This window comes from Nerophis ophidion, linkage group LG02 (genome assembly GCF_033978795.1).
Source record: "Nerophis ophidion isolate RoL-2023_Sa linkage group LG02, RoL_Noph_v1.0, whole genome shotgun sequence".
In the NCBI taxonomy this organism is placed as follows: domain Eukaryota; kingdom Metazoa; phylum Chordata; class Actinopteri; order Syngnathiformes; family Syngnathidae; genus Nerophis; species Nerophis ophidion.
This window is the reverse complement of record NC_084612.1, coordinates 53,353,763-53,366,059: the sequence shown is the minus strand read 5'-3', so window position 1 is coordinate 53,366,059 and position 12,297 is coordinate 53,353,763. Positions and strand designations below refer to the sequence as shown.

Below are 12,297 nucleotides of genomic sequence, written 5' to 3'. Positions count from 1 at the left end.
TCATGCCTGCGTACAATATCACAACAAACATATGGTGATTGTCAGTACTATCAGAAAACAAAGACTCAAAGCAACTACAACCAACTCTAGCAATGGTTATCCTTCCATCCATTTTTATACCACTTGTCCCTTTTTGGGGGATCACGGGGGATGCTGGAACCTATCTCAGCTGCACCCTGCTTATACTGGGGAAAATAAGTAGAGCATGCTTTGCAGCCTCATGTACGCCCAAAACTAAAAAGGAGGCATTTTCCCAAGGTATGCCTATAGCAGGTTTGGGCAATTATTTCTACTCGAGGGGACAAATTTAGAGAAAAAATGTGTCTGGGGTACGGTATATCTATTTTTAGGAAAACTAATATAAAACCTCACAATAATGTCTGATTGAATGCTAAAAATGTTATGACAGACAGCCTCAAACAGAATAACATTTTATATTTTTTTACTGAATAAAAATAAAGAAATGGGGAGTTACAATATTAACTATGAGCGATGAAACACTGAATATTGCCAACGTATGAACGTTACACCCCCACTCGATCAACATATTTTACAAGCAAGCGAAACCCAACAAACAGAGCGAAATATGAATGCGAAGGGTAAGAAAAACCCTACTTACTATCTGATATATCGCTAAACTTTAGAACTTTGTTGTAAAAATCTCCTTCTGCGTCTGTCCCTGACATCTGTATTTCAGACTGGCCGCTCTGGAAACGCTCTGTGGAAACGCTCCCCACTCACAGTGTTTGGTGCCTCGTCTGCGCTGCTGTTACTTAGATTACCATAGTAACTAGTATAACATGCAAAAGAGCAGATTTCAACAATTGTAATACTTTGTATAGTTGAAGACTTAAGGTCAGAATTTAAGTTAAAGTTAAAGTACCAATGATTGTCGCACACACACTAGGTGTGGTGAAATGTGTCCTCTGCATTTGACCTATCCCCTTGATCACCCCCTGGGAAGTGAGGGGAGCAGTGGGCAGCAGCGGTGCAGCGCCCGGGAATCATTTATGGTGAATTAACCCCCAATTCCAACCCTTGATGCTGAGTGCCAAGCAGAGAGGCAATGGGTCCCATTTTTGGAGGTAATCCTCCTCTATAAAAATGGGAGCCATTACCTCCCTGCTTGGCACTCAGCATCAAGGATTAGAATTGGGGGTTGAATCACTAGCAGTTATTCCCGGTGCGGCCACCGCTGCTGCCCACCGCTGCTGCCCACCGCTGCTGCCCACTGCTTCTGCCCACTGCTTCTGCCCACTGCTCCATTCACCTCCCAGGGGGTAATCAAGGGTGATGGGTCAAATGCAAAAAAAAATTTTGCCACACCTAGTGTTTGTGTGACAATCATTGGCACTTTAACCTGAACTTTTTCATTATCCTATTTACTCTCTGTAAAGCACCAGTTCCATTAGCAGAGAAACAGGCCCAGAGCATAGAACTACCACCCCCATGCTTGACGGTAGGGATGGTTTTCCTGGGATTAAAGGCCTCACCTTTCCTCCTCCAATATTGTGGCCAATCAGCTAAATTTTTGTTTCATCTGACCACAGAACAATCCTCGAGAGAGTATTTTCTATGTCCACGTGATGTCATTTGAATGATTTACCTATTTAAGGCTCCAATTACTTGAAATCAAATTTTCACTTTAAATATTTTTCCGCGGAAGATATTGTATATTTAGTGATTTTGCCATAAAAACGGCATAACACATAACAAGGTATATAAATATATATGTACTTTATGTCAATGGATAGATCTGAAGTTGACCTTTAGATACTCATAAAATTAAAGTAAATAGCACGGTGAAAGAGGGGTTAGTGCATCTGCCTCACAATATGAAGGCCCTGAGTAGTCCTGGGTTCAATCCCAGGCTCGGATCTTTCTGTGTGGAGTTCGCATGTCCTCCCCGTGACTGCGTGGGTTCCCTCCGGGTACTCCGGCTTCCTCCAACTTTCCAAGACATGCACGTGAGGATAGGTTGATTAGCAACACTAAATTAGCCCTAGTGTGTGAATGTGAGTGTGAATGTTGTCTGTCTATCTGTGTTGGCCCTGCGATGACGTAGCAACTTGTCCGGGATGTACTCCGCCTTCCACCCGATTGTAGCTGAGATAGGCTCCGGCGCCCCCCACGACCCCGAAGGTAGAAAATGGATGAATATATATATATATATATATATATATATATATATATATATATATATATATACCACCCCCATGCTATATATATGTTGGTGTGGGAAAAAATCACAAGACTACTTCATCTCTACAGAACTCTTTCATGAGGGGTTCCCTCAATCATCAGGAGATGAAACAGTTCTGTAGAGATGAAGTAGTCTTGTGATTTTTTCCCACACCTACATATTGCGCTCTACCACGGTATCGAGCACTATTCTCTGGATAATCCAATCAAGACATATATATATATATATATATATATGTATATATATATATATATATATATATATGTCACAATACGAAGGTCCTGCAGTCCTGGGTTCAAATCCAGGCTCGGGATCTTTCTGTGTGGAGTTTGCATGTTCTCCCCGTGAATGCGTGGGTTCCCTCCGGGTACTCCGGCTTCCTCCCACTTCCAAAGACATGCACCTGGGGATAGGTTGATTGGCAACACTAAATTGGCCCTAGTGTGTGAATGTGTGTGTGAATGTTGTGTGTCTATCTGTGTTGGCCCTGCGACGAGGTGGCGACTTGTCCAGGGTGTACCCCGCCTTCCGCCCGATTGTAGCTGAGATAGGCGCCAGCGCCCCCCGCGACCCCAAAAGGGAATAAGCGGTAGAAAATGGATGGATGGATATATATGTAATATGAATGACTTGTTTTTAACACTTTGACTGAGACCCTTTGGGGTCGTTGGGACCTTTGATGTTCCCCACAATTGAGGGAGCCCTAATGGTTACAATTAATATTGTATTGGTTTTAAAAGAGAAAAATATCAAAATACACTGCTTTCATTTTTCAGTTAGCAGTTCTCAGTGGAAAAGTTTAGACACCCCTGCCATGGCCTATTTTATTTCAATCATCTTGTACCCATTGTAGTTCTTGTGCTGCTCATTGGGATAAATAAAGGGGTTCAAATGTGTGTTGCTATGTTGATTAAGTTCCTTGCATAAACATGTTGCACATACGCAAAGCGTTGGACTGCATATTGGTGGGACATATTAACATCATTCTGTATGTCCTGCATGTTCTTGCAGAGAGTGAAGCAGAAGATCCTGCGGCAGGTCCAGGATCAGCTGAGTGACATTCTAGACAACGCTCTGACTGAACCTGCCTGTGCAGTGGTTACTAATGGAAAGAAAAAGAGTTCATCCAGGTAAGCTGCCGTGCATCAATGATGAAGAGGCTTGTTTATTTCCTTTCAAAACTATCTTTTAAAGGATGGACGATGGCAAAGTGTTCACTGAGCGAGCATCGCTGCTGGAGTACGTATGTTTGCAACATCACAGGTCCTTTAATATGTTGATTCATGATGTACATCTTTATTCCTCAGTGAGCTGTTTGAGATCAGCCACATCAGGACCATTTACCACATGTTTGTTGCCGTGCTGCTCATCTTCTGTCTGAGCACCTTGGCTGTGGACTACATCGATCAGGGCAGGTCAGTGTAGACTATCTTTTAAAATGAAAAAAAAAAAACACGCCCAGAAGCAAAAATATATTTTCAGGACTTTGCATCTTCTCAGCCAGCCAAATAAGATAATCTATCTGTATGAAACAGTACGTTATTAAAGTTTGTCGATTGAAGCTTTGCTTACATCAGCCATGTTGGATCCATCCACCCTCAGATATTCATCCGTGTTGATGTGGGAACATTACTAGGGGTGAAAAAGATTGCGCTGAGAGGCATATGGTTGCCAACAGTGGCAAACGGGCGTAAATGTTGAAACAAACAAACACAAATACAAAACAACATGCAAGCGATGGGAATGTGCTGCAAAATAAAAAATGCTGCAATCATTTAAACAATGCAGGACCAAAAACAAATGTGAAAGAAAAATAACTGCAATGCCAAAAACACCTACACACCCTAAAAACAACTGCGTCGTAAAAATGTTAGCCAAAGTTAGCCAAGCTACCAGGACGTAATGATGCATACCGAATTCAGTACTTTTACAGGCACCGACCAATTTTCGGTCTTTACTATCGGGTACAAATTCACGGAAAATCAAACGGTGCCATATTTTGATACCTTTGTTACTTGTGATGTCATGTCCTGTTCCAGAATCAGTCAACACTTGGCGGGCAAACAAGCACTCAGGGACTACTGTTGTATATTTGATGGTGGTGTGATGGGTGATGAGCCAAGGAGACGCCAAGAGGAATCGTTGAACAAAAACCTTTATTTGTTTCAGCGAACTGCAGACTAGAACTGTAGCTCTAGGAGAAAAAGTGTGCCACATCTCTTCATTCTGCTGTTCTGTCAACACACTGTGTTTAAATACCATTTCTTGAAGACCCCCTCTCCTCGTTGGTCTAATCTTGATGCCAGACAGCCTGCATACCTCTCAGTTTATTTACATGAATAATCAACTTGTGAACGATTTGGGTTGGATGACATCCGACCCCTATCCAACATTCCTATGTGTGGAACTTCTACCAAATGTTTCTTTCCTGGGAACTCCCTGCAGCGCCGTGGATGGACACGTGCACTTTGACCTTAGTAGCAGAATGCTTTTAAAGGATAGTGTGACCAAATGCAAACACATGCTACTTCCAATCCTGTAAGATAATAAATGACGTAATTAACCACGGTACTAATCCAATCTCTGCCTCCGGGTAATGCTAACAAATCAAGTATGCCTGATAGAAAACACTCCAAAGTACAGTGAACCTCCACATTTCAAAATGCACTGGCTCGATGCTGATTTATATCTGATTTGCCGCAGACATGCTACCTATTGGCATTACCAATTTTACAAGGCGGTTTGAACAACTCCAAATTTGTTGATGAAAACTACAACTAAGATGCACGTTACAATCAAACAGCTGGTGTGTAATAAATATGGTACTTACAGAATACACACTTTGTAGGGCGCAACAAAATATTTAGCTTAATGGTTAAGACAACTAGCTAACTGCGTAGTCTGCGCACTACTGCCATCTTACATCTTGGAATTGCAAGTGCATGCAAAGTCTGATACATATGGTAAGTATGGTACTTGCAAATGAGACACCGAAGTATAAGAAAAGCGTAGTTATCATTATCAGCGCACTGTTAAATGTTAAATTAAAAAATGATTAACATTTATTAAGTCATTTGAATACACAAAAAAGTACCAAAAATGTATACCATTGAGTACCGGTATTGATTTCCAGGTACCGGGAATTGAGACATTCAAATGTGAAATCCTAAGTACAAATTTTAAATAAATTATTATAATTATTTTTTTCTTTTTAAAGAATATAAACAGCATTTAGTTGGTTTTAATAATAAACAAAAATATGTAAAAAAAATATACATAACATTACAGACTGATTTAAATGGTATTTCACTGTTATGTCGTGGTAAAGTCCACTACTTTAGAGCAGTGTTTTTCAACCATTGTGCCATGAGATATAGTCTGTTGTGCCATGGGAGATTATGTAATTTCACTTAATTTGGTTAAAAATGTTTTTTGCAAACCAGAAATTATAATCCGCAAATAATGTGTTGTTGTTGAGTCTCTGTGCTGTCTGGAGCTTGGCAGAGTAACCATGTTATACTTCTCCATATCAGTAGGCGGCAGCCGGTAGCTAATTGCTTTGTAGATGTCAGGAGCAACAACGATGGTTTGTCGTGATCACAATATGCAGACAACAGCTGGTAAAAAGGTGTCTAATGCTTAAATCAAAAATAAACAAAAGGTGAGTGTTGCTAAGAAAAGGCATTGACGCTTAGGGAAGGCTATGTAGAACCAAACTAAAACTGAACTTGCTGCAAAGTAAACAAAAACAGAATGTTGGACGACAGCAAAGACTTACAGCGTGTGGAGCAGCAAACGTCGTCCAAAAAGTACATCCGAGCATAACATGACAATCAACAATGTCCACACAAAGAAGGATAAAAAACAACCTAAATATTCTGGATCGCTAAAAACAAAGCAGGTGTGGGGAAGAAAGACATGAAACTGCTACAGGAAAATACCAACAAAACACCAAAATATAAAATGCCACCAAAATAGGAGCACAAGAAAAGAACTAAAACACTACACACAGGAAAACAGCAAAAAAAAAAGGCCAAATACGTCAGGGTGTGATGTGACAGCTGGTGAGAGTACACCTACTTTGAGACAAGAGCTATAGAGAAGCATGGTTGGTTATGCTTTAAAGTCATACCCAACAATTGCGACAACGACTTTTTACTGTCAATATTGGCTGCTGAGTTTCATTGTTTAATGTTTTCTGCTGGTGGTGTGCCTACACATTTTTTCATCAAAAAAAATGTGTCTTGGCTCAAAAAAGGTTGAAAAACTCTGCTTTAGAAGACAGGCACAGGTACTGAATTGTTTTACTGTTTAAGTGCTACTTACTGAATGTGCAGTTAGATTAAAGACACTTTAGGTAATAAGAGTAAATATGTTTTTTGCATGTGTACATTTTATTTCCCAGGGACACAGATGGCACAGATTCAGTGGAATGGCGACACAAACATACCATGACTCACACGATGACTTAAGTCCTTTCGGAAGTAGCTTCCTCTCACTTTTGACACTTTTGGTTCTAGGTTGGTTCTGGAATTTGACCTGCTCTTCTATGCCTTCGGGAAGCTGGCAACAGTCACCTGGGTGTGGGCGCTGATGTTTGCCTACACCCTGCTCCTCCCATACCAAGCCATACTCTTTTGGGGAGCTTCTTACCACCGCTCCACCTCCAAGCTGGGGCTGTCTTTAGGGACAGGTCTGGTTCTGGCTGCTCTCCAGACCTCCGTTCTGGGACTGTTCCCCATCTACATGGTGGTAGACCACCAGCTGCCACCAGCCTCACGTTTCATTGTTATACTGGAGCAGGTGAATGAAAGAGTTTATTTTCTAAAGACAAAGTTATTTAGTGCTCTGTTTGGCTACAGCAGTGTTTTTCAACCACTGTGTACCGTGAGATACAGTCTGGTGTGCCGTAAGAAATGATGTAATTTCACCTAATTGGGTTAAAAATATTTTTTGCAAACCAGTAATTATAATCCGCAAATAATGTGGCACTGTTGAGTGTCTGTACTGTCTAGAGCTTAGCATATCTGTAGTTGGCAGCAGGCAGCTAACTGGTTTGTAGATGTCGGGAACATGGTTTGTCTTGATCACAATATGCGGGAAGCAGCGGGCAGGTAAAAAGGTATCTAATGCTTAAACCAAATATAAACAAAAGGCAAGTGCCCCTAAGAAAAGGCATTGGCTACGCAAAACAAAACTAAATGTGAACTGGCTGCAACGTAAACAAAAACAGAATGCTGGACGACAGCAAAGACTTACAGTGTGTGGAGTAGCAGATGGCGTCCACAGAGTACATACGTACATGACATGAGAATCAACAACAAAATAGGAGCGCAAGACAAAAAGTAATACACTACACACAGGAAAAAACAAAAAAGTCCAAATAAGTCAGGGTGTGATGTGACAGGTGGTGACAGTACACCTACTTTGAGACAAGTGCCATAGAGAAGCATGGTTGGTTATGGTTTGAATTAATATCCAACATTAGCGAGAACATTAATTGTTTTTATGTTTTCTGCTAGTGATGTGCCTCCGTATTTTTTCTATGACAAAAAATGTGCCTTGGCTCAAAAAAAGTTAAAAAACACTGGGCTACAGGACCAACCATCACCCCTTAATGACCAACCCAAACCTAAATTAGGTTTGGGCAGTTACTCTGCCGAGCTCCAGCAGTGCTTTATTATCATTGCGCTTAAAAAAATACAACAAGATACATTTTCAGTACAACCGTCCAAGAGCAGGTATACAGTTACAATTGTATACAGAACAGATATAAATGAAAATGAATACGGTATTAATCTTGACACAATATGTTACTGCATACGTCATCAGACTAATTAGGAGTCTTTGTTTGTTTACTTACTACTAAAAGACAAGTTGTCTAGTATGTTCACTATTTTATTTAAGGACTAAATTACAATGATAAACATACAGTATGTTTCATGTACCTTAAAGGCCTACTGAAACCCACTACTACCGACCATACAGTCTGACAGTTTATATATCAATGATGAAATCTTAACATTGGAACACATGCCAATACGGCCTTTTTAGTTTACTAAATTGCAATTTTAAATTTCCTGCAGAGTTTCTTGTTGAAAACGTCACGGAATGATGACGCGTGTTTGTGACGTCTCGGGTTGGAGGGGACATATTAGCCCAGCACCACACACGGCTAAAGGTAGTCTCTTTTCATCGCATGATTACACAGTAATTTGGACATCTGTGTTGCTGAATCTTTTGCAATTTGTTCAATTAATAATGAAGACTATAATAAATAATGCTATTGGTGGAAAGCGGTGGATTGCAGCTGCCTTTAGCACCGAAACACAGCCGGTGTTTCTTTGTTGTGAAGCTTTAACACAGAGCGGTCAAGCGAACAGTTTCTCAACGTCAACCAGCAAGTTTTTGGATGGGAAAAGTGTGATATTAAGTCGGCTCTTACTGGAGACTTCAGTGGATTATGCGACCTCCTCCTGCAGTTCAAAAAGGCAGCTGTGATCTTGGCTCCTCCATTGGCTTCTCTGAGAGACTCTGGCGTTCACTGCAGCCATCCGACTTTCAGGTATTACTTTACAATCTCACTAAAACACTATTAAAACAATAAGCAGATAAGGGATCTTCCAGAATTATCCTAGTAAATGTGTCTAATTACATCTGAAATGGTCCCACTGCCGCCGCCTGGAGCCTTCGCCTTTTCTTTTTTTTTTGTGCTTCACTTTCACTTTCTTCATCCACGAATATTTCACCCTCGCTCAAATTAATGGGGAAATTGTCGCTTTCTTGGTCCAAATCGCTCTTGCTGCTGGTGGCTATGATTATAGACAATGTGAGGATGTGAGGAGCTCCACAACCCGTGACGTCACGCGCACATTGTCTGTTACTTCCGGTACAGGCAAGGCTTTTTTATTAGCGACCAAAAGTTGCAAACTTTATCGTCAATGTTCTCTACTAAATCCTTTCAGCAAAAATATGGCAATATTGCGAAATGATCAAGTACGACACATAGAATGGACCTGCTATTCCCGTTTGAATAAGAAAATCTCATTTCAGTAGGCCTTTAAGATTTTCCGTTCAAATAAAGACAATAACACATTTTTTTGCAGTACCCTTTATTTAGAAAAGTATCAAAAAATATCGAAATACATTTTGGTACCGGTACCAAAACATTGGTATAGAGACAAGCCTACATCAGAGGGGAACTTTAAGGTTTAGTAGGCCTACATGTGGCTTAAGGGCACTTAGTCTTTGATAACCCAGCGATTACATTTTAGTGATAGCACTGAAACATGTCAGGTCGACATGTGTCATAAAGTGACTAAGACGTTACTCAATATCTTCTTATTCATATCTATCTGCAAATTAATATCATCATCTCCAGATTCGATTCCTGATGAAGAGCTACTCATTCGTGAGGGAGTCCGTCCCTGTCATCATGAAGGCCGCGCCCAAAGAAGGTACTACAGTAGTTCATGTATTCCTAAGACCGACAACAACTATTCCACATTGTTAATACCACATGAGCATCACTAATCCTTGCTAGTGGTACATTATAATAAGTATATCGCCAACAATGTCATTACCATAAAACATTGAAGTTGTCATAATTATAACCAGCAGCTTTGTATCATGATTTTTTTTTTAAACACAAAGGTCTGTAAAAAATATTTTTGTCATATCTGCTCGCTTGTTTTGATGACGAAAGCAAACGATTTGGGGTGATACACTATATTGCCAAAAATATTTGGCCACCTGCCTTGACTCACATTTGAACTAGAAGTGCCATCCCATTCCTTACCCATAGGGTTCAATATGATGTGGATCCACCTTTTGCAGCTATTATAGCTTCAACTCTTCTAGGAAGGCTGTCCACAAGGTTGCAGAGTGTGTTTATCGCAATTTTCCACCATACTTCCAAAAGCGCATTGGTGAAGGTCACACACTGATGTTGGTCGAGAAGGCTTGGCTCTCAGTCTCAGTTCTAATTCATCTCAAAGGTGTTCTATCGGGTTCAGGTCAGGACTCTGTGCAGGCCAGTCAAGTTCATCCACACCAGACTCTGTCATCCATGTCTTTATGGACCGTGCTTTGTGCACTGGTGCACAGTCATGTTGGAAGAGGAAGGAGCCAGCTCCAAACTGTTCCCAAAAGGTTGGGTGCATGGATTTGTTCAACAGGAGCATTCAAAGTTCCTTTCACTGGAACTAAGAGGCCAGATCCAACTCCTTAAAAACAACCCCACAGCATATTTACTCCACCAAATTTCACACTTGTCACAATGCAGTCCAAAATGTAGCATTCTCCTGGCAACCTCCAAACCCAGACTGGTCCATCAGATTACCAGATGGAAAAGTGTGATTTATCAGTGCAAAGAAGGCGTCTCCACTGCTCTAGAGTCCAGTCGCGACGAGCTTTACACCACTGCATCCCACGCTTTGCATCCGACTTGGTGATGTGTGGCTTAGATGCAGCTGCTCGGCCGTGGAAACCCATTTCATGAAGCTCTCTGCATACTGTATGTGGGCTAATTGGAAGGTCACATGAAGTTTGGAGCTCTGTACTGTAGCAACTGACTCTGCAGAAAGTATTTGCACTATGTTGACCCCTCTATGTCAGTTTACGTAGCCTACTACTCGGTGGCTGAGTTGCTGTTGTTCCCAAATTCTTCCATTTTCTTATGATTCAGCCGACAGTTGACCTTGAAATATTTAGGAGTGAGGAAATTTCACGACTGGATTTGTTTCACAGGTGGCATCCTACGACAGTTCCATGCTGGAAATCACTGAGAGCGGCCCATTCTTTCACAAATGTTTGTAGAAATAGTCTCCATGCCTAAGTGCTTGATTTTATACACCTATGGCCAAGGGGGATAAGTGATTAAGACACCTGATCGTTATCATTTGGATGGATAGCCAAATACTTTTGGCAATATAGTGTATCGTTCACAAATGGTAACAAAGGTTGTTGTTTTTTTTAACAGTAGAATACTTTAATAGAGTTTAATGGTTTCATTGTTTTTTTAGGAGAGAATGTCAGGTTCCCAACACGCTCCAGTTATCTCTACTTCCTCTTCTGTCCGACGCTCATCTACAGAGAATCGTATCCCAGGTAAGGAAACCTCTTCTTGCGCAACCTCAATTTATTTGAAGCAAAAATGTGAGTCAAGAGTCTCACTAAGGGCCTGGTCATCTAAAGGTTTGTATGTACTAAAACACGTGCAAACCTTCTATCACACACCAAGCTGATGTAAAACACTGCTAGTAGTAGGACTTTGTCTTATAATCAGAGGTGGCTAGTAACGCGCTACATTTACTCCGTTACATCTACTTGAGTAACTTTTGGGCCAAATTGTACTTTTAAGAGTAGTTTTTATGAAACATACTTTTACTTTTACTTGAGTATATTTATTGAGAAGAAACGCTACTTTTACTCCGCTCCATTTATCTACATTCAGCTCGCTACTCGCTACAGATTTTAATCGATCTGTTAATGGTTTTTTTGGTTTGTCAGACAGACCTTCAAAGTAGGATCCACGCATGCCTGCGATTCACCAATCACATGCAGTCACTGGTGACGTTGGACCAATCAAACAGAGCCAGGCGGTCACATGACCGTCACACGTGGAACCCGACTTAAACAAGTTGAAAAACTTATTGGGGTGTTACCATTTAGTGGTCAATTGTATGGAATATGTACTGTGCTGTGCAATCTACTAATAAAAGTTTCAATCAATCAATCAAAAGTGTAAAGGAAAAAAGACACTTTTTTTATTTCAACCGTACTTACTGTCAAAAGCCTAAAGACTGATTGCGCAGTTCCTGTCTTCACAATAAAAGGGTTGCTCCATCGCGCCTGCGCTAACAAAATAAGAGTCTCCGAAAGCCAGCGCAAACAAGCCAGCAAGCTACGGAGTTTGCCGCCAATGTATTTCTTGTAACGTGTATAAAAACGAATATGGAAGCTGGACAGATAAGATGCCAAAAACCAATGACTTTCATGTGGTATTAGACAGAAAGGAGGAACTTTTTTTCTCCTCCATTTGAAAACGTGGACGTTATCAGCACTACTGTCTGATTCCAATCAATGCAAGTCAT

At 40.9% G+C, this 12,297-nt stretch overlaps 1 protein-coding gene across 1 annotated transcript in view; it reads left to right on the top strand.

Moving 5' to 3' along the window:
• The window catches only part of soat2 (sterol O-acyltransferase 2), a 63,319-nt gene that overhangs the window by 18,578 nt on the left and 32,444 nt on the right, over nucleotides 1–12,297 (top strand). Inside the window, exons 4-9 of the mRNA XM_061874429.1 lie at nucleotides 3,215–3,333; nucleotides 3,398–3,442; nucleotides 3,511–3,618; nucleotides 6,724–7,006; nucleotides 9,585–9,660; nucleotides 11,227–11,311. Coding sequence (XP_061730413.1) covers nucleotides 3,215–3,333; nucleotides 3,398–3,442; nucleotides 3,511–3,618; nucleotides 6,724–7,006; nucleotides 9,585–9,660; nucleotides 11,227–11,311 — 716 coding nt within the window. The remainder of the gene's footprint in view (nucleotides 1–3,214; nucleotides 3,334–3,397; nucleotides 3,443–3,510; nucleotides 3,619–6,723; nucleotides 7,007–9,584; nucleotides 9,661–11,226; nucleotides 11,312–12,297) is intronic.